At 38.8% G+C, this 22190-nt stretch overlaps 1 protein-coding gene across 10 annotated transcripts in view; it reads left to right on the forward strand.

Annotated features, from left to right (window-relative positions):
• CYRIA (CYFIP related Rac1 interactor A) overlaps window positions 1-22190 on the forward strand; it is a 74454-nt gene that overhangs the window by 46724 nt on the left and 5540 nt on the right. For 4 of the 10 annotated variants that reach the window (XM_043542244.1, XM_037894034.2, XM_037894035.2 and 1 more), the window contains 6 exons: window positions 13600-13721; window positions 15808-15913; window positions 17221-17357; window positions 17442-17519; window positions 17820-17936; window positions 18023-18102. In XM_043542244.1, coding sequence (XP_043398179.1) covers window positions 13600-13721; window positions 15808-15913; window positions 17221-17357; window positions 17442-17519; window positions 17820-17936; window positions 18023-18102 — 640 coding nt within the window. Of the gene's footprint in view, window positions 1-35; window positions 117-12820; window positions 13008-13599; window positions 13765-15807; window positions 15914-17220; window positions 17358-17441; window positions 17520-17819; window positions 17937-18022; window positions 18103-22190 lie in introns of those variants that run through there. The other 6 variants (XM_043542242.1, XM_043542241.1, XM_043542240.1 and 3 more) reach the window with 4 other exon arrangements.

Genomic DNA, 22190 nt, shown 5'->3' on the forward strand with positions numbered 1-22190 from the left:
CAGGATGCCTGTTCTCTTCCTTTTCTGTTTTTCAGTAACCACATGTGAAAGCTTTTTAAAAGTACTCACTTGCACAGAACTTGATCAAGGGGCAAATTTTTTCCTTGACTTTGAAAGTGAGCAAAACTTCTTGCCTGGCTTGCCGCCTTTATTCCTAATAATTTTTTCCTAATAGTATATGGATTTGTGCATCATACAATATTTCAAAAGAGATTTGTAAACAAATTCATGTATGCTTCTGTTTAATATTGAATTGCGATAAATACTTGTAAAACATTTTACTGTAAAATGGCTAAAATCTTGTTGGGAAAAAGGATAAAGGTAAGAGTAAAGTCTCGTCCTGACTTGGTTTCAGTACACATCGTATCTATCCTAAAAGTAAACACACAAATACTAATGTTTCTGATGAAAGGCTTTGATTGCCTTAAACTTTTTTTAAGGATCATGTGGTGGTGGTTTTTTTAAAATAAAACCACCAATATTTTATTTTGTTACTTCGTCATATAAAAGGTGTTTTTTTTTAAAATAAGTACCAAATATATCAATAACTACAACATAAATTGTTCAGATGGCACTTTTCTTTGCGTTGTTCAATACTGAATAAACTGGGTTATTTTTATAACTCCTAAAAATGAAAATGTGGTCTGTATATAGGCTTTATTGCATCTCTTTGTCACACATCCGTCAGCTTGCAAAATGTAATGTTACATGCTAATTTTCTCACCACATCTGTACCTTGATGCAAGATAATTCATTTTTTACTGGTTAGTTCTCCTGCATGTATTCTAGACATTCTCTTGAAAACTCGCCATCACCTTTTTAAACATAGATTGAATCTTAATTCTGCTACTTATGTTAAATGCCTTTTTAAATTATACCAATGCATGTTGGCATGGCTTTTTTTCTTAGAGTATTTAAATACCTTTATTAAACAATGGTTCTGGCAGAAATAATTAATTACAGACTTCTATCAAGTTCTTTTGGAAGAATGACAAGGACAATTTCAGTATGAGTCCAAATTTGTACTTGTCCTAAAATACTCTGCTTGAAGAATTTGATATCCACCTGTTTTCTAAAGTCATACTTTTAAAAGATTAGATCCACTTAAAAAAAAATCTAGTCATTTATTTTTAATTCTTAACAGAAAAACAATGGCATTATTTACACACTCAGGTCAACATGTTCTTAAATCAGTGCCTGTTCAAGAAACCACTTGAGTATGCTTTCCTGAATTGAGGCTACAGCTTGGAAATAGTGTTATTTGGACATACAACAATTTCCCCTCCCAGATCTTAATTTACTAAGTTATGAAGAATCATGCTGGTACTACTTGTAGAGTTTAATCTGTTAGTTCCAATAAATAAACAAATAAATAGCGCAAGTAGAAATTTGAGTTTGTAAGCCTTGCATCCTCTCTCTTGTCCAATTAATGTAAATACTTTTTATTGTAAAATTGGGGTGTCAAACCTTTGTCCCAAACCTTTGTAATCCGGTCTATCAAACTTTAGAGTATTCTAATTGAGCTCTACACCTGCCTCTATGCTTTTATAGGGGCATTTCACTGCCTTGGGGATGCACTGTTCAATCTGTACCATCATGTCATGGATTGGAAAAAACGATATTTCTGCCAGAACTGCAGACTTGGCAGAAGACAGGTGGTCTGGCTGTAGGAGGCCTTGAAGGAAAAAATACCTATTTTTAAAATCTTGGCACTGGAATTGGATTTTCCTGAAGTATGTTGCCAACAAGAAATGAAGTGGGGTAATGCAGAGAACACCCACTCCCCAAGGACAGCGACTAGTAATTATTATTATAGGCACATGCATACACTTGTCTGCCACTCGCAACTATGGAGGAGCAAAAGTGCCTACAAATTTAAATTAGTTGACACTGCTGAGTGAAAGGTTAATAATTCTGTGGTTTTGTTATTACTTTTAAAGGTACTACATGATTGAATTGGGTCAAGTCTAAAATGTATAAAATAAATACATCAGAAGATTCCCTTAGCTGCATGCTTGAATGTACTTTACATTTACCCCATTATAGCATAAAAAAGAGGCTCTTAAACTAATGTGCATGCATAAGAATGTACTTGAATTCTTGCTGGACTTGTTTTCTAACTTCCTGTATTCTTAAGGTTTCTAGTTTTAGGTTTAAGTCAATTAAAATGCCACCAAAGCTGACACTTCAGAAGGCTTTTCTAAAATACACACTAACCAATATCCTCCCCCAACTTACTTTTTTTGCATTGTTGAATTTTCTCTGAGGGGGTGAGCATATTGTAAAGTTACCGGGAACTCATCCACCATACTTCTGGACTTGGGAAGTGGCCCAGTTTATTTTGATACACAGTGAAACAAGATACTGCCCTTCATGGGAACCTCCTCGCTTTAGAGACCACCCTAAAGAATTCCCAAATGTATGCCCTGATCCTGCAAGCACTTTGCTCATTTTTAAGTCTGAGTAATGCAGTCAGTTCTATGGGACTACTCACGTAGTGGTAAACACATGCATAAGTGGTGGAACACTGGGGCTATATTGAGCACAGTTCTGTTCCATGCTCATTAAGAGACCACCTCTGTTCTGCAACCAGTTGTTGTTGGTCCCTTGCATGATTAAGACTGTCTTCACTGTATTTCAATAATAAGATAATTTTCACTCAGAAAATTAATTTTGCCTAAAAAGCAAACAATAGAAACAGGAAAAAATAGAACTGTCTCTCTCTCTCTCACACACCCCCCACAAACCCACCCACCCTCTTTTATAGCCTCTGTGCCCCCATCACTCCTCATTATTTATATAGGGGCAAGTTTTCAATTGTATCTTTACATTTTATTAAGATATAATATATATTATAGCTGTTCTTCTCAGAATATAGTTTTACATCGGAAAACAGTTGAGTTCAATCATCTTTCAACTTTTTATGAAGTTAACACATTTATTTTAGGACTATCTCTCAGAACTCTTTCTACACTTCATTGTGTGAAACACACAGGCTTTGTGTCACAGACCTTCCTGTTTATCACAGGTGCACAATAGCCAAGCGATGTGTCAGGATGGTTTGGAGATAGGGGATGCATACAGTGTATGTGTAGTCTTGGTTTTAGATTTATAGTTCTTAAAGTGAGATTGTTATGTAGCAATTAAACAACAAAAACAATTTTCACCTCGAGTGTTGTCCAACATATCTGGTATGTAACTTTAAAAGTGCTGAGACTTTAATGAATCTGACCATGTTCTACTGCTTTAGAGATTATGATGAGAACCAGTAGGGAAGGGCTAATAAACATTAGATCTTTGTTACTCTAAATGTGTCAACTGAAATCATAAACCCAAACCAGCTCTGTATTCCTCAAGCTTAGGTAATCATCTAAGTCCAGAAAGGTCTTAGTACGCTTAACGTACTGTAATGACATGTCTGATTTACTGCCCTCTTAGTCAATATTAGTTTTGTTTGGGACAACTGCCTTTGATTGTATTGTCCCCAGATTGGAATTTCTGGCATGACAGTGTTTTTCCCTGATTCCAAGGCTTTGTATTATCTTGATAGTCTATGGTTTGAGGACCTCCAATAACTGGTAATATTGCCAGATTCCTCAATGCATTTCTCCCTTCCTGACACCATTATTTCTTACCTGGCTCAAGCCAGTTGCTCTTCATCCACCTGCTGACCTCTCTAGGCACTGGGACATGTTGGTGATGGCACGGCCTGCCTCCTCAGAGAAGGAAATAGACAGCGGAATGTCACCAGCATCAGAGGTTCTGGGGTCTTCAATATTTGCATAACAGAGCTTGGAGAAATTGAGTGCATATTGAGCCTTGCAATACTCCCTGTGCTAGTGCCTTGGTGCCCAGGAATAAAGGCCAATCATGATCCCCTGGGACCTGTTTGATAAGACTGAATGAAACCAGTAGCATGTTGTCCCATTTGCTTCTGCAAGATCTTGTATACATGTCATCTGCATAGTGTGATAAGCAGTACCAAAGGCTTCAAAAAATTGGAGTGGCCTTCCCCCCCCTCCCCCAACTTCTCATTGGTTTTGTGTAAACAATGAGTACCGGCAGAACTATTTCAGTGCCATATCTAGATATCCGACAGCTGATTTATGATGACTTCAGGGATGCTGGCAGAGAATAGATACCAATGGAGCTTGGGTGTTACCACTGTCTCAATTATCTTACCCTCAGCCTCCTTTTCTTGGCAATGCAGACAAGGATACAGGAAATGTATGACAAATCAGGATGCTTTCAAAGTGGTAACATACATTCATGCTAAAAGCCAAATCCTACCCCATACATTCTATAATGGAGTGCAAATGGCACTCTCCAATGCATTTGGACCCTTGATGTATTAATGCTGTCAAATATGGAGGAGTCCATCGTTAAGGTAGTGTTGAGCTTTTCACTTAAAGCACGACTAAATTTGCTGTGTTTCACATATTAATTATTGAATTCAGTCTCAAAATTTAACACCACTATTGTTCAGGGGAGAAGTAAATTTTATGGAACATTTTCTGGATAAAATACTTGCCAACTTCTGTAGAGAAAACAGATTTTTTTAAATCAACCATCTATGAAATTTTAGCCCTAAGTATGTCTGATATTTCTTGTTAACTATAGCTACACAATCACAGTCACTACAAACTGCAGAGTTCACATACGTTCTACACCAGTGTCTTTTCTCAGGCACGGGCCACCACTGAAATTTTAAAATACAAACAAATTAAAGAAAGTTATTAATCATAAGAAGCGTTATTTCCACCAAAAGAAGCAGATGGAACTATCCCACTGTAGGATTACTTCTGTTTTCAGGGACTTTCTTCCTGGCTTTGCTGCTTGGCCTGTCTCCCTGCTTCCTATCTCCACTCCTCCGAATTCACTAGCCTGATCATGGGGATGTAGACTGAGCTGTGGCATGATGAAAGTAGAATGACATACATGCAGTATTACTTGATACGGCTGCTCCCCAGCTGTGCTGCTTAATTTGTCCCCTGTCTGCTTTAAAATGATGTGGCATCTTTTGGTTTGGCTGAGTAGTCCTGCCTGTAAACAGACTCAAGCCAACCACCACTCTAGCCTTTCTCTAGCTCCCTGGCCCACCCATTCTGGGCCCCCGGCAAATGTGATCGCTTCCACCAATGAATGTCTGCACCTGACACATCTGCTTGGTTCCAAAAGACTGAAGCCCCTTTCTGGCAAACTACAAGTGGACCCGAAGAAAAAAATTGCCTCTAGAGTTTAGGTGATGGCCTGTGGTGCACACTGTCTTTGTAAGAATCTCTTCCTTCTCTGCTCACTATTAGATGGTGTAAAAGATCAGATAGAGAAGGAGACTTGCAAATGAATATACCTGAGGAGCAGAGCTTAATAGCTCAGGTCCTGAGGGTACTCTTCCCTCTGTTGAACTTCCCATGGCTTGCTGAAGAGGAGTCCCAATGTGACACACCTGAGCATGTTAGCTGCACCCTACAAAGGTGGGTGGGAGGGGAGCGCCTCTGGAACATGGCTGGAGGTTAAATGATCTTATACTAAACACACTGCCACTCCCAATTATGTTGTTAGAAAACGGGCTGAAGTCTGGGTTGTGTGTGTGAGAATCAAGATATGGGTTGAGGACAAATGGTTGAGCTGAGACTGTGTAAGGATGTAGGTGAGCAAGAAGCATGTGGACAGGGAAGAGGGTGTCCTGTGCTAAGTCATCAGTAAATGAAGGGCTTCCTAGAGTATCTACAAAGCAGCACATGGAGAGCTCTTGATATGCCAGTGCCTCAGTGCAGACATTCCAAATTCATACGTTATGGATGTAACATGTTGTTACAGGTATTTCTACTAACAAAATATCTTAATCTGGCCCAGGTCTGAGTTCATGTTTTGTATGAGTGCTCTCTAATCATAGAGTGTTTGCATTCTGAGTGGCTGTTATAATTGAAAGAGTTTGTGGTATAGCTGTGGAGTTTGTTGTGCAGCAAATTGTGTGTTTGTGTGGTAAGACCTGGGAATTAAGGCTGGTTTGATATGACTATTTGCTTAACTGATGATTTCCTTGATTATTTTTAAGCCGTTGTGTTAAGTGGGATGTGCATTTGAACATTAACTCCGTTGGTTAAGATTTTTGTTGATAACCAGAAGTACAAATAGGTTTCAGAAAATATGCACATATATCTAGGTAAATAAGGACAAGTTGGTTACTTATGTTAATTTTCTCAAGGCTGCAAAGATTCCTTTTCTTGTTCAGCATATATTTGATTATACTGTATTTTAAATCAAATCAGTATTGGTTATCTCAGTTCATTCAGTATCAAATACAACGTATAAAATGGGTCAAATTAGCTATCCGCTTTCTTAAACTTTTTTTTTTTTTACCAGATTCATGGATGAATCTTGGATAAATGTAGAAGAATGATAATCTGCATGTATGCATTTACAGGGTTTTATTCCAGGCACATATCACCTGTGTGCCAGGGCAGCTAGATCTCTACAAAGTGATGCTTCTGGTTAAAAGGGGCAGTGTTTTAGCTCAGTGCATTCCTTCTTTGGGTTCTGTTTTCCTACAATTATTAAAATGAAGTCCAACTGAGGCAAAAAATGTTTCAGCCATTGCACAGAATAACTGCTCTTCAATAGCTTCCTTGGGTGTGAAGTTAATGTGCAGACAAACATACAGCACTGTGATTTGGGAAAGCAGTCTGGAGAATGTTACCGTTTTTAAAAAACGGTATTTGGGGACAGCAAATTCTGTTTACTGCATTTTGTAACTTAACAGGACACTGTACTCTCAAAATGTAATCTCTGCATCAACTCAGAAATATATATCTTTGTAAATTATCTTGCAATTCTTCACTAGCCCTCGGGATATATCAGCTGAAAAGTGGGGGGTATGTGAGATGACATATCACTTCATGTCATGGATACAAAATGTCACACTCTATTGCAATCCCTACTGCTTTCTTTGGCAAACCAATATTTTTGAGGTAGTGCAGCTCATCCCTACAGCCAGCTATCTTCTCCCAGCAAAGTAGCATGTTACATGTTTGTTAAATGCTGATTCTCCATAGCTGCTGTTTCTGGGTTGACCAGTAATTCTATAATTTGATACAGATTAATAGTAGGACATCTTCACTTTAGGATTTGAAAAATCCTACTATGTAATTTTCAATTAACAATACATAAGACTCCAGTCTACTTCCAACTGCTCTTTCTTTTCATCAGTTGAAGGATCTCACTATTGTCTCAAACATCTATCACCAGCCTGCTCTTTTCATCTTTTTGTCCTAAGTGTTTCGAACTCTTTTGACATAAAATTCTTGACTTTCTTACTAGGGCTATTTGGGAAAAAAAATGAGCTGGGGATTCTTGAATATTTGTGTGAAAATTCATTCTCTCTCTCTCTCACACACACCCCCCCACACACACCCCCCCACACACACACACCCACACCTTTTTAATTCAAAATTTGTAAAATTTTGACTAGCTCTACTGTTGGCTGAAAAATAGGTGAGAAGGATGGAAATCCTCTCAACTTTTTCTTTATCCAAATTTTGAAATTTCATCAATGTCAAAAATGTTGACCAGCTCCATTTTCTTACATTTCATCTGCTTAGGGATTTCAGGTACAGAAAAATCCTTTACCACTCTAATAATTTTTTTTCATGTAACCAACTATGTGATCAGTTTAATTTTTCTTGACAAGGAAGTATACTTCTAAACTGGAGCTGGAAGTAGGAGCTAAGGAGGTAATACTTCTCTGTAATATTGTCTTGCAAGCAAAGGGAGTTCTGCATACACAGGAGTAGTTTTCCTGAGTTGGGCAGGTACTGTGGTGATCAGTGCCATAAGAACCTAGACAAATTTTTTTAAAAAAACTAGACAGGCAAAAATTAAAGCTGTGAATTGCAGCACATATCTCAATATAATAGCTGAGTAGATTCAGCAGCTTCCATCATCATCTTTCACTCCAGACTTGAAACCAAATAGCAGTGCCCAAGACAGTCTCTCCAGCAAATGATATTCACTTCAGGAAGCAAGTCTTATCTCCTGAGAGTGGGGGGAAAAAGTAATTTCAAAAGCCCTTCTGTAAGAGTAGGATGCAGACCAAATAAACATAAGCCATATCACTTTGATAAAGGACTACAGGTATAATCTTTCTTTACTTCCAGCAATAAAACAAATGAGCATTCTTCTTGAAGCACGAGGCATTGGTGATGTGGGCATTCTCATTCAAACAGATTTGGACTTGAATTGATTAGACACCTCCTATACTTCTTCCCCTTACCCCATCAAATTTTGAGTTAATAGGTAAATGATACAGAACCAGAATCTTAACTTCCAATTGGTCATGTGAATCTTAAGTATCACAACTAATGAAAACTTTTATTATCACTTATGGTGAATTTCATGATGTGCATTTTGTTAATTCAAGGGGCACTGTACTGTTTGGGTCTGACCATGTTTAAATTAATGGCTAATAGACTGAATCCTGAGTACCTGAGGCTATTCTCAGCAGGCTCTGAATTTTCTCTTTCTCATAAAGGATTTACTGCTAGAGTTTATTGCTGCCCGTGGAGGCCCTTCTTCAGGGGGTACAAAGAAAGCTGAACAAAATATCTTTCTGGGAATTCTTAGGGAATACTTTGGAGTTTTCTTAAAGCAACAAAAACAGTCAGTTTTGAACTTTGAAGGAGTTCTGTTTTGTAGCAGCTTCACAAGTTATTTTGGAAGTTTTTTCTTGAGCAGGTCTTCTCTTCCATATACTGCTTCTCTTCTCTCCCCCTGCCCTTAAAATACTTTTCAGTTTCTAAAAGCAGGGGCTCTTCCAAAACGTTCAGTTCCAAATGGTAAGTTAAAGAGTGCCCTACAGAACTTGACATTCCATTTTTGAACTATTAGCCAATATTTGTTCTGATTCTATTCAGGTGACTTTCAAAAATTATGATTAACTTTGGAACAACAGAGGAGAGCATTTGGGACTGTTAGTACAAATAACCATTTTATTCCCAAGAGATGCTAAACCTAAGATCAACACTTTCGAAGTAGATGGTCTTAGGTCTGTATTTAGGCACCTAAGTAAGCAGCCTTTTTCTTCTTCTTCTTCCTGGCCAATTATAGTTGTGGGTGTTTAGCATGTTTGAAAATCAAGCTGGCTGACTAGCTGCCTAAATGGGAATTTATGTGCCTAATTTGAGACACAAGGGTCTGAAAATGTTGACCTTCCTGAACTCCTTTCTTTTTTTTTTAATTTTATTTTAAACACCCCGACTGGTATGCTATCATCCAAGATACTTTTTATTCATATCCCAGTGATTTCCGAGCAAAAAAACAGTGGAGCTTCAGTTCAATTCAGTTAGAAAAGTTATTGGGTCTCAGTTAGTCAGATTGTCAGCTAATTACAATTTGCAGAAATAGTCATAAAGCTTCCAAGGATCCCCTCTTCGGGCTAGCTACCAACTTGACTGTGGTCAGATATTGTCAGCGCCATTGCTCGAAGCATTTGCAACTTCTGGATGGAGAATCAAGTTTCCTGTTAATACATGAATAGAGGCATCAACGATTAGAAGAAGTAGTCGATATCTGTAGTACATTATGTTCTAAGAACTTAAGACAGTTGGAACTTATGCTCCTCCTATTCCCCTCAGATCTGCAGAGTGAAGGCCTGAGAGCATGCGGATGCTGAATGGGTTTGACCAGGCCCTTTGCTTAGGCATCCACTTTTGCAGCTTCACACTGGGGAATGCAGTTCTCCCATGAATCCCAGGTTCTGTTCCTTTGCAAATGCATTACATCCAGGAAGTAATATGTGTTGTGAGGTTGACACTCCCTTAATGGCCTATTGGGTATGTCAAGGTTCCTCCCCCACTCTGAACTCTAGGGTACAGATGTGGGGACCTGCATGAAAAACCTCCTAAGCTTATCTTTACCAGCTTAGGTCAAAACTTCCCCAAGGTACAAAATATTCCACCCTTTGTCCTTGGATTGGCCGCTACCACCACCAAACTAATACTGGTTACTCGGGAAGAGCTGTTTGGACGCGTCTTTCCCCCCAAAATACTTCCCAAAACCTTGCATCCCACTTCCTGGGCAAGGTTTGGTAAAAAGCCTCACCAATTTGCCTAGATGACTACAGACCCAGACCCTTGGATCCTAAGAACAATGAACAATCCTCCCAACACTTGCACCCCCCCTTTCCTGGGAAATGTTGGATAAAAAGCCTCACCAATTTGCATAGGTGACCACAGACCCAAACCCTTGGATTTGAGAACAATGAAAAAGCATTCAGTTTTCTTACAAGAAGACTTTTAATAAAAATAGAAGTAAATAAAAATAAAGAAATCCCCTCTGTAAAATCAGGATGGTAGATACCTTACAAGGTAATTAGATTCAAAACATAGAGAACCCCTCTAGGCAAAACCTTAAGTTACAAAAAAGATAGATTATGATTTCTTTAAATGGCTGAGAAAAGAACTGTGCTGAATAGAATAACTATTTCTGTCTAACATGTACCTAGCTAGATTACTTACTAAAAGTTCTAAGACTCCATTCCTGGTCTATCCCCGGCAAAGGCAGCATAAAGACAGACACACAGACCCTTTGTTTCTCTCCCTCCTCCCAGCTTTTGAAAGTATCTTGTCTCCTCATTGGTCATTTTGGTCAGGTGCCAGCGAGGTTACCTTTAGCTTCTTAACCCTTTACAGGTGAGAGGAGCTTTCCCCTGGCCAGGAAGGATTTCAAAGGGGTTTACCCTTCCCTTTATATTTATGACAGGGTACTTCTGCTCAAGGAAAGTACCAGGGCTATTTAAAGTTCAAGAAGTTAGCATGCGGGTGTTGTGAACTTCCTAGACTCTGAAAAAACAGACATGCAAGTTCCTTTAACATACATAAAAGTGCTTTTAAGTAGCAATAATTTCTCCCTTACGTGTTCCTTCATCCTTCAAAAAAAAAAAACCTCATGAAAGGTGCATTCGTCCTTGAAAGACCAACAAGTTTAGAAGGGAAAGCTGCGTTTGGAGTTGGAACCAGAAAAAGTGAAACCACTGCCTCTTACTTTTTTGTAAACACCTCAATGAAATGCCTTTGCTGAAAACATCCAAAATAAATTCTCCTTGCACATGATCATACTCATGAAATCTCTGGTGACCTGGTTTCATTTTCACTAATTTAGAAGGTAGGAAACTCAAAATCGAGTTTATAAGGAAAGCTGGTTTAAATCTTAACCATAGAGAGGTTAACAGCTCTACCCTAATACTTTTTTTGGGAAAAAAATCATTGCATTTAATGGTGTTTGGAGTCCTTTTAAGTATAGTATTTGCTGTAACAAGTAATGCTGGGAGAGAGGGGTATTCAAGCTCATAAAATACCTTTTGTATAATTGCTTTTGATAAATGAGGGTGGGGACTCAATGTTACTGTGACGTTAAACTTAAAGACATGACTACAGCATACATACAGTATCTTTCATTCTATGCTTTTTTCTGTATTATTAGTGCTGGGTGATGAGCTATGCATTACAGCTGTGCAGTAATGGGCAGTGTTGACAAGATGGGCTCAAAGCAGTGCCTTCAAGGCATCATGCTTTCTTAATGTTCAGGTCAGTCAAAGCCAGACAGGTGTGATGCTTTTGGCAGATATGATGCCTCACCCAGTGACATGCCAAGATTGGTCTGCTTCAAGAGGAAACATTTTAACTTGCATTTGGCTTCATTTTCAACTCCCTGAAGAGGCCACCCAAGACCTTGCATTACCCCAGCCTCATTAACTTCAGTGCCTTTGCTCCACATCACAAATTCTTTGGGACAGCAGGATATATTGATTGGCTTTATATTGTCCTCATGTCCTATAATTTTAGTGATATCCCAGGTATTTGCACCAGCTTCACCACAGAGACAATCCTTTGTATATTTGACTGATAAGCAAGGTGCTGCCTACAGTGGCTTTTGCACAGCTAACGTTGATGCATACTTGGCAGTTGCTACACTTCCAGCAATTGCATGGTCTGAAACATCATTTGAATCAGGGATGTTAGACTCTGAGGAAACTGAAGGCAAGTTGGGTTTTTTCCCCTCTCTAAAGAAGGAGGAGACACAATGATTTCTTCCCCAGAACATCTGACTCCAGTGTTAGTAGGAAAATGGCCTGGATTGTCCCTTCTGCTTCAGAGCCATTAGGACCCCGTGGCGGGCATTTTGAGGAGTACCTCAAGAGGCTGCTCTTACAGATAGCGTAAATGATTGCCACTGTCCTGTTCATGACTAGTTGGTTGAATAACAACATCCTTGCATCTCCCTGTCTATCTCTAATGGGGCTGATGAAGTATTTTTTTTCTCAAGAGGTTACAATAGTTATGCTTTCCACCTTCCCCATGACAATTTGCTGGTGGAGGCTGTAAAAGGCAAAGCCAATCTGGCCGCTTTGGAGGCTCTAATACAGGATTTACCAGTTGGTAGTGCTGGCAATTCATATTAGGCAAGCATCACTTGAAGCTGGTGATGTCTATTTTATTTCCTCCAAGAGAGATGCAGTAAACTTTCAATGATAACCAGTGAGCATATAGGCAACGAGACTTCACCAGCATCACTTGAAACATCAGCACCTGATGTGTCACTGAAGGCAGTTGTATCTAGAATGGGTGCTAGTTGGCTCTCTTGGCTGTGTTCAGACTTTTACAGTAGAACTCAGAGTTTTGAACACCTTGAGAATGGAGGTGGTTCGTAACTCTGAAATGCTTGTAACTCTGAACAAAATATTATGGTTCTTTCAAAAGTTTACAACTGAACATTGACGTAATACAGTTTTAATTAATTAAAGTCTTGTATTAATTTAGGAAAATAGAAGTGAATTATCTGGGCTGTCACAGTTGTCCTAACTAGAGGGAATTTGATGGATGGGGCTGTCTCCTGCTACCAGGGACTGACAGGTCTGGTTCTACTCTCAAGCTGCAAGGAGGCTGAAGTAGCCATTGTAATGGATTTTTGGACCTTATTACTCAAAGAAGGGAAACTTTCAGCTAAGCACAGTTAGGTTGTCCTAGTTTCTAATTTATTTACTTCTGAAAAATGCCTCTAACTTTTTTCTATGCAATGTTGTTGTAGCCATGTGAGTCCCAGCATGGTAGAGAGACCAGTTGGATGAGGGTATATCTCTTATTGGACCAACTTCTGTTGGTGAGAGAGATAAGTTCTCGAGCTTACACATGAAGAGCTATTGTTCAGGTGTAAGCTTGAAAGCTTGTCTCTCTCACCAACAGAAGTTGGTCCAAGAACAGAGAGTACCTCACCCACCTTCTCTCTCAATATTTTGAACATTTTGAGTGTATTGACTTGAGGGGGGGGGGGAAATTGAGCAAAGCCACTGGTTCTGATCTAAAGCCCACCAAAATCAATGGGAATTGACTTGGATCAGCTTTTGATCAGAGCCTGATTCTGATCTTCCTTTCTTTGATGTAAAGGAATAACTTCTTTGAAGTTAGTGGAGTCAGACCAGAATAAAATCAGAATCAATTATGACTGATCCAATTGGAGTTAACTCCATAAATGGAACTGAATTATGTTGACATTCATATTTCATTTCTAATGTGACATTGTGTATTTGCTCTTTATGTTTCTTAGATGCACAGCCTACAGATGGAGAAAGGGAGGTATGGAATCAGATCAATGCAGTTTTACAGGATTCTGAAAGCTTGCTTGCAGACCTTCAGGCTTACAAAGGAGCTGGACAAGAAATAAGAGATGTATGATAATATAGCAATGACATTTCTCTTGAAGAAACATCAAGTAATAGCCTGCAGTATTTATTTCTACTTTGCATGCCAGATAGTTCACAAAAGTTATTTTATATTAAAAGTACTCAGTAAAACTGTACTTATAAAATACATTAGATATTTAGAATTTACATTAACTCTTTCAGTGATAAAGAAAAGGAGTACTTGTGGCACCTTAGAGACTAACCAATTTATTTGAGCATAAGCTTTCGTGAGCTACAGCTCACTCAATGATAGGTACAGTACGGTCAGTGGTGTTTCATTTAAACATCTTAATGTTAATACGATTAAATACTGTACTTTGCTTCTGAGAACACATTTTATGTACCTTTATGGGGGAAAAAATTAACGTCCATATTTAGAAAAAAATTCAATATCATTAAGGCACTGTAAAATTAGGAAAAATGCAAAATAGTTTCTGTTCTATGTAAGACTGTCAAATGACACCATAAAAATACATCACAATTACAATTCTACAGATGATCGTCTAAGGAAAAGCTTCTGAAATGCTCCAATTATCTGCTAGCATTCAGAATTGTATCTATCTACTTTAGCTCTCACTTGACCTGGGGTGTTTTCCAGGTTAGGGGTGAAGGTCTCTGATACAAGATCTTCATGATTATCATTAGTGAGAGCAGTTGGTTACCTAACAGCCAAAACCTAGTTCTAAAGTAGTGACAGAACTCCCATTGACTGTGAAGGGCCCAAGCTTTAACCCTGTAAACCCTTTTCAGTGTGAGTGCAGTACAAATGGCCTTCGTTAATGTTTCTGCTATGGATAATTTGACCTAAAAAGAAAAGGAGTACTTGTGGCATCTTAGAGACTAACAAATTTATTTGAGCATAAGCTTTCGTGAGCTACAGCTCACTTCATCGGATGCATGCAGCAGAAAATACAGTGGCGAGATTTTATATACACAGAGAACATGAAACAATGGGTGTTACCATACACACTGTAACAAGAGTCATCAGGTAAGGTGAGCTATTAGCAGCAGGAGAGAGGTGGGGGGCGGGCGGGGAACCTTTTGTAGTGATAATCAAGGTGGGCCATTTCCAGCAGTTGACAAGAACGTGTGAGGAACCGTGTGTGGGGGGGAGGGGGGTAATAAACATGGGGAAATAGTTTTACTTTGTGTAATGACACATCCACTCCCAGTCTTTATTCAAGCTTAAGTTAATGGTGTCCAGTTTACAAATTAATTCCAATTCAGCAGTTTCTCATTGGAGTCTGTTTTTGAAGTTTTTTTGTTGAAGAATTGCCACTTTTAGGTCTGTAGTCGAGTGACCAAAGAGATTGAAGTGTTCTCCAACTGGTGTTTGAATGTTATAATTCTTGACATCTGATTTGTGTCCATTTATTCTTTTACATAGAGACTGTCCACTTTGACCAATGTCCATGGCAGAGGGGCATTGCTGGCACATGATGGCATGTATCACATTGGTAGATGTGCAGGTGAACGAGCCTCTGATAGTGTGGCTGATGTGATTAGGCCCTATGATGGTGTCCCCTGAATAGATGTGTGGACAGAGTTGGCAGCAGGCTTTGTTGCAAGGATAGGTTCCTGGGTTAGTGTTTTTGTTGTGTGGTGTGTGGTTGCTGGTGAGTATTTGCTTCAGGTTGGGGGGCTGTCTGTAAGCAAGGACTGGCCTGTGTCCCAAGATCTGTGAGAGTGATGGGCTGTCCTTCAGGATAGGTTGTAGATCCTTGATGATGCTTCTGAAGCATGCTCCTGTATGTGGGTGCTACATTTTGAATGAATAGTTTTAAAATAGTTCCCAGGACTTCACTAAATGATACTGTTTCTACCACAGCTGAAACAGATGCCTTGATATTTTCGTTTTGCTATTTTTTAAAAAGCCCTTGACCTTGTATTTTTGGCTCTTTTTTTTTTTTTCTTTCATACAACAGCTTTTGTCTTACAATTGTTCTAGATCTTTTTCAAGAAATATTTTAAAAACTACCATACTGGAAATCTTCCTATATTTATACATGCACAAAAGCCTGGTTCTTTATTCCAGTGTCATACGTATATTTACAGTAATATTGTCATTGCAGGCAATACAAAACCCAAATGATATCCAACTTCAAGAAAGAGCTTGGAATTCAGTGTGTCCTCTGGTTCTGAGGTTGAAGCAGTTTTATGAGTTTTCACTCAGACTAGGTGAGTGCCTCATATATTTCTTTTAACCGATATTATTTTCATATACAGATATGCAAAGCTTCTCTTTTTCTGAAAGCTTAGAGCAGTGGTTCCCAAACTTGTTCCGCCACTTGTGCAGGGAAAGACCCTGGCAGGCCAGGCCAGTTTGTTTACCTGCCGCGTCCACAGGTTCGGCCGATCGTGGCTCCCAGTGGCTGCGGTTCGCTGCTCCAGGCCAATGGGAGCCGCTGGAAGCAGCGGCCAGTACGTCCCTCGGCCCGCGCCGCTTTCAGCAGCTCCCATTGGCTTAGACCAGCAAACCGCAGCCACTGGGAGCCGCGATCAGCCGAACCTGCGGACACGGCAGGTAAACAAACTGGCCCGGCAGGGGCTTTCCCCGCACAAGCGGCGGAACAAGTTTGGGAACCACTGGCTTAGAGAGTTGTACCATTAATTCGACTATAGTGCCTAGATTTCTATCTTCTGTGAAGCCTGTAGGTTCTGTTTTCACAGATCTGAACATAAATATATCCAGATGTAATTTTTGGAATTTATTAAAAGCAGCATGAAGCCATATGCGTTAACATTTATGGTTCTAGCCAGCCCTTGATTATGTTTTCACTATCAGTACTGGTCAATTTCCTGAGCTTAGAAAGAGCTGGGAAAGAGGGTTTGGGTTAGGACTCCTGAGTGGAATGGGGAACAAGTATAGACAACCTTCAGGTCCACTACGCTGAGTTTTCCCCTCCCAAACCCTTTGTAGGAGATTATTCCTGCATCCTGTATTGCCAGGTCCTTCACTTTGCACTCGTAATCCTCATGTTGGATCCCAGTGGCATCAGTGACGAAGGTTGGATTCTTTTTGGCAGAGTCCCATATTGAAGGGTGGGGGTGACCATTAGGGGAAGTAAGGTGGATGAGAAGTCTGAGGGACTGGATGCAATAGATCTTTCTTTAGCATTTGTGTATGGGAAGGACTGTCAAAAAATTAGGGATGTGGAAGGTCTCTTTTGAGAGAGGAGAGAGAAGACCAAGATGATGTGAAGAACTGGGAGTGATGGCAGAGAGTGAGGAGCCAGTTGGTGGTGGTGGTGGTTGTTTTTGACCCCCATCCCTCATTTTAGAATCCTAAGGACAATTACTAATTATGTCCTTAGGGCTCCGCAGTTTACAGAGGGCCTTTCTTCTTGAAAAATTCTTATTTAGAAATCAAGTTTGTTACAAAAATAGTTATACATATGGCATAAAACATCAAGATACAAATTGACATTGTGTCAAAAATGCAAAAGCCATGACTTACTACACATTGTGCTTTTTATCTTCCTTAGAGAAAACACTACAGAGCTTATTAGAATCATTGACCTGTCCACCCTATACTCCAACTCAACACCTGGAACGAGAACAGGCTCTAGCCAAGGAGTTTGCAGAAATCTTACATTTTACTCTCCGCTTTGATGAACTTAAGGTTAAAAATATTTTTTAAATATACACTGAAACATTTCCTTGCATTTTGAAGTGTGTTATATACTGATTCTTTTTATCCATTAAGATGAGAAACCCAGCCATTCAAAATGACTTCAGTTACTACAGACGGACAATAAATCGCAACAGAATAAACAATATGCATGTAAGTAAATAGAACTTGGACTTTTTGTTTTCACTCTGGAGTTTATGGATGTGCATTCCCACCACTGGTGGTAACGTTTTTTGCAGTGGTTTACAAGCTGCCTACATTAAAGGCCATATTGTCAACTCCTTATATTGGTGAGCAGTTAATCAGACAAGTTGTACCATTGACTGTAATGAGACTACTCACGTAAATAATGGCTCACTGGTGTGAGTATGCAGTTTATCTGTTTCTCCCTGCTGGTAACATTTTTGAAAGGAGTGTCATTTATTAACTATTTTTTCTTCATATTTTCATCAGATAGACATTGAGAATGAAGTAAATAATGAAATGGCCAACAGAATGTCTCTATTTTATGCAGAAGCCACACCAATGCTCAAAACACTCAGCAATGCCACAACACACTTTGTATCAGAAGTAGGTGATAAGATTTTTTGCATTATTTTCTAACATTTAGTTGTACAATTTGGTTTAATGATCATGGTTGTGTTTAATTTTTCTAGAACAAAACCCTACCGATTGAGAATACAACAGACTGTTTAAGTACTATGGCCAGTGTATGTAAAGTAATGTTGGAAACACCGTAAGTTTATTTATCAGTTCAATATTTTTTTTTGGGGGGGGGGGAGGGTTCTGTTTAAGTAGCCATCTAGCATGTGAGCAGTTTTTGCAAACTAAGTCTAGTATGTATGCCTTAAATTAAAATATCTTTCTAATATCTTAGATTTTTATAGAGCAACCAGCCTGGTAGTTGCTCTATAAAAATTTAAGATAGATATTTTAATTTAAAGCATATATACGAGACTTATGAGTAGACAAAGAACTAATATAAGCAAGTCATGCCTCCTGTCTTGACTAGTATGAATATTTTTCATTAATAAATTAACAGTTTTGCCCAGGGAGGTTCACAGCATAAGGCTCTTATTCAGCAGAGTGTTAGAATTGGTACGTAGACTTCAGTGGGACTACTTGCATCCATAAAGTTATGTGCATACTCCTGTGTTTTGCTGAAATTGGAGGTCTGATTTCTTAGAAGATTCCCAAACAATTGTATATGAGGTAATCTTCCTGTAGTTGATATCACACAACCAGATATTTCAGTCTGAGCTATGACATTTTTATAGACAAACTGGTGGAAACAAAGATAGTCTTTTTGGGTGGTGGTTAGGGTTTTTGTTTGTTTCTGAAAATACTGGAGGGTCTAGAGAAGTATATATTCTATTTCTTGATCAGGGAACTTGTTTGTTTAAATTGAATCTACATTTTGCTGTAAATCAGCCAATGGAGAGAGTTTTCACTCAGTTGTGATGTTTGGTCAAATCTACCTTCATTGCAACAGTTTTTATATAAAATTTATCTAAATAGATAGAAGATAAATAGAACAACAACAAAAAAAGACATCTTGAAATGCTCCTCTGCTTTGATGCCTACAAAAACGGCTGTGATATGACCATGGCTTACCAAGTTGATCCTAGTCATTTGTTACTCTGTGCTCCCTCCCCAATTTGTTTGTATCCATAACCTATTCAGATTAAGGAAACTCTTGGAAGTAGAGACCATCTTCTCATTATATGCTTGTACAGTGCCTAGTACAATGGGTTTGGTCCTCTAGGCATTACCACAATATAAACAGCAAATATTATCAGTACCCCCATTGTAGAAGAGAGGGATGTAAATAACAGAATAACTGATTTTTTCCCAAGCACAGGACCCCGTTGTACGTTAGCAAGGAGTACATGTGTCCAATATTCTGCAAACATTAATTCAATCCTCATAATACAGCTGTGAACTCCTAGATCAATATTTTCACATTGGGAAAGCATAGCTGCAAAAGAAAATGCCTAAAGCCATATAGGGAGTTGGTATCCGAGCTGAGAATCCCTCTGCTCAGTTTCTGTACTCAGCTGATAAGAACAAAGGGAGAGTATACTAAAATGACAAAAGGAACATAGACTATATTGTCTTTACCTTTAACTCAAATGTCATTACTCCTTTTAGAAAGGGACTATTACATAATTTTACTGGGTCCAAGGGATTTATTTAAATAAAATAAGCTAAAGATTGTGTGATGAGGAAGCCAGTGCTTATTTTTTGGCCTTTTTTAATTGTAGTTTAGTTGTAGTTTTTGTTTTGTACAATCCACCTTTATGAAAGGAATCCTTTAATTTTACTTACTGTTATGGCTTCTGCTGCAGTTTATCTACCAGTTCTGAAATGTCCTGGCATGATGCTTTTAGGCAGATGGTGGGAGGAGATATTGAAGGTCAAAGAAGGTAATAGTAGTACATCTCCAGTGAACTCTCCTTTCATTTACCCTAACATTCCAGGAGGTATGACATACTAAAAATTATCATTGTCCTAGGAATTGAATTAACAAAGCCTTAAATATGATAAAATGTAAGATACAATATTTTATTCTTACTGATGGGGAAAAAAAATCTTGTGACCTTTTTTAATTCATCTTCCCTCTGCTCCATATTTCATATCTTAGTGACCCTTAATCTTAGTTAAGGGTTATTACCGAGGGTTGTGGTGGATTCTCCATCACTGACAATTTTTAAATCAAGATTAGATGTTTTTTCTTAAAAAGATGCTCTGGGAATTACAGTTAAACATGTTCTTCGTTCAGAAGAGAGCAAGAAAAAGTAACTTATGTTAGGTGATTCAACTTTTGGTTGCCCATCTTGACATCTGATAGGAAGCTGATTTTCATAAGTGTTGAGCATCTGCCGCTTTATTTTGAGTGCATCAAATTTTTCGTACCCATCTTGACACCTTAATCAGTTGCTTTTCAGAATTTAGGCCCATGAGCTTACAGAAAGAGGTAGCATAATTAAAGAGAATTTTAAGGGATTAAAATCATTCAGATAAAGTGGCTAATAGGTGTAATGGAATTCCAGTTGATAAGCTAAAGGGGTGTTTGTTTTGTATTTGCTGGCCACTTGGTTCAGGAGCAGATGTTTTCACTGAAAATATGCCTATCCCTAGACTAGTTACAGTTATTCTTCGCAAGAGACTGTATTGCCATCCTGGTACAACTGTTGTTTTTTAAAGACAATAAAATAAGGAATGGGACATTTTCAAAATTGCACAGCTTTGTCCTGTCTGCTTCATATAAGTTTTACCACTGACTTCATTAGAAGCAGAGTTAGGCAAATGCTGATTGCTTTCAAAAATACCAACTGAAAACTTTTTTAAAAGCATAATTTTAACATTGTTTTTTAAATCATAAAGGAGACAGCTGAATACTTATCAGACATTTCCCAATGTCAGTGCTCATAGCTGGTTTCTGATTATATGCTATTATTGTTACTACATTATTTAAACAAGAAAAAATAGAGTTCAGGAACTCAAAGTAAAGGAATTGTGAAGTACAGCTTCTAGTTTTTGGAAATTAACAAGGTTCACCATTCTCCTATTGGTGACTTTCATTTAAGAAATCAGCAGAAAAGTCGCCAATTAAAACAATAAAGGAGTTAATCTGAACCTCTGATGTAGGTAGTGGTTGAAAAATATAGCATAGACTGGTCTCAGGCCTCTTTTTTGCTCAATTCATTTTTCATCTCCCTGATGATGATTTCAAGGAGTAACTGTTGCAGTGACTGTTTTAACTTTGCCATCCACATATAAGGGTATGTCTACGCTACGAAATTAGGTCAAATTTATAGAAGTCGGTTTCTAGAAATCGTTTTTATATATTCGAGTGTGTTTGTCCCCACAGAAAATGCTTTAAGTGCATTAACTCGGCAGAGTGCTTCCACAGTACCAAGGCAAGCGTCGACTTCTGGAGTGTTGCACTGTGGGTAGCTATCCCACAGTTCCCGCAGTCTCCGCTGCCCATTGGAATTCTGGGTTGAGATCCCAATGCCTGATGGGACTAAAACATTGTCGCGGGTGGTTCTGGGTACATATCGTCAGGTCCCCGTTCCCTCCCTCCCTCCATGAAAGTAGCAGCAGACAATCGTTTCGCGCCTTTTTTCTTGAGGAAATGAGATTCAAAAGTTCGCGGTTCTTTTCCTGTCTGCCTGGCCAGTGTATCTGAGTTGAGAGCGCTGTCCAGAGCGGTCACAATGGAGCACTCTGGGATAGCTCCCAGAGGCCAATACCGTCGAATTGTGTTCACAGTACCCCAAATTCGACCCGGCAAGGCCGATTTAAGTGCTAATCCACTTGTCAGGGGTGGAGTAAGGAAATCGATTTTAAGAGCCCTTTAAGTCAAAAAAAAAAAAAAAAAAAAAAAAAAAAGGCTTCATGTGGACAGGTGCAGGTTTACATCGATTTAACACTGCTAAATTCGACCTAAAGTCCTAGTGTAGGCCAGGGCTGAGGCTTCCATTTGAAAGGCAAATGAAATCTTGATAGGAATGTTACCTGTTCACTACTCATATTTAAACAACAGAAATAGCTTTACTTTGAGTTCCTATAGTTTTGGCATTCTAATAGTGAATAATGAGCACTGTCTATCTTTATAACCTTCCATATCTGTGGAGACCTCCAGCAAATGTCTAAAATTCAGGGTTTGATAGAGATGATAATATGATCTTTGAAGAGGTAGTGGAAGATTTTACTGTACCATCAGTTGTTTTCTGTTTTTTTCCTCTCTCTCCCTCTAAACTGCCAAGTTGATTGATTCAAGGATCATTACTGGTGTTGGTTTCCTTAAAAGCTTAT

This window comes from Chelonia mydas, chromosome 3 (assembly GCF_015237465.2).
Source record: "Chelonia mydas isolate rCheMyd1 chromosome 3, rCheMyd1.pri.v2, whole genome shotgun sequence".
Lineage (NCBI taxonomy): Eukaryota > Metazoa > Chordata > Testudines > Cheloniidae > Chelonia > Chelonia mydas.